Source organism: Egretta garzetta, unplaced genomic scaffold (assembly GCF_000687185.1).
Source record: "Egretta garzetta isolate BGI_Z169 unplaced genomic scaffold, ASM68718v1 scaffold287, whole genome shotgun sequence".
Lineage (NCBI taxonomy): Eukaryota > Metazoa > Chordata > Aves > Pelecaniformes > Ardeidae > Egretta > Egretta garzetta.
Window position 1 is genome coordinate 3,508,132 of NW_009260435.1, and position 616 is coordinate 3,508,747.

Sequence of the window (616 nt, forward strand, 5' to 3'; positions counted from 1 at the left end):
AGAAAAAGGAGTAAAGACGGAAAAACGGAGGGAAAGGAAGGATGGAGTCACGAAAGTAGAGAAATAAATACGGCCAGAATTAAAAAACCCGGAAACTTGATCGAGGAAAATAAATGCAGAAAGACGGAGATGTAAAAGTGGAATTTCAGTAAAGGGAATTAAAGCAGAAACACGGAAACACTAAAACAAAAGCCGAGGAAAAACGGAAAGAAAGAAAAAGAAATAAAAACGGAACGACGGAATGAGACGCAAAACCAGCGAAAAACAGACACGCTTAAAAACGGGAACGTGGACAAATGAAAACAGTAAGAGACAAGGCATCAGAGAGACGGGAAGAGAAATAAAACCAAACAAATACAGAAAAACAGAAAGAGAAAAAAAGAAATAAAAACGGAAATAGAAATTAAAAATAAAGAACGACAAACCGAAACGCAGAAATAGAGAGAGAAAGAAAGAAAAACGGTAACGCGGGCAGAGAAAGAGGGAAGGAACGAAGAAGCAGGGGGAAGAAGAGGAAGAAATAGGAACGGCAGAAAGAAACGGGATGGGCAGCGCGGACGGCCGAAAGGACAGGCATGTGGTAGGAACCGGGACCGGTGGGAGACGGAGCGCTGGG

General features: G+C 42.4%; 1 protein-coding gene across 1 annotated transcript in view; it reads left to right on the forward strand.

Annotated features, from left to right (window-relative positions):
- Positions 1-544: 544 nt before the first annotated feature.
- Positions 545-616, forward strand: part of ETFA (electron transfer flavoprotein subunit alpha) — a 42,287-nt gene continuing 42,215 nt past the window's right edge. Inside the window, exon 1 of the mRNA XM_009643803.2 lies at positions 545-580. Coding sequence (XP_009642098.1) covers positions 545-580 — 36 coding nt within the window. The remainder of the gene's footprint in view (positions 581-616) is intronic.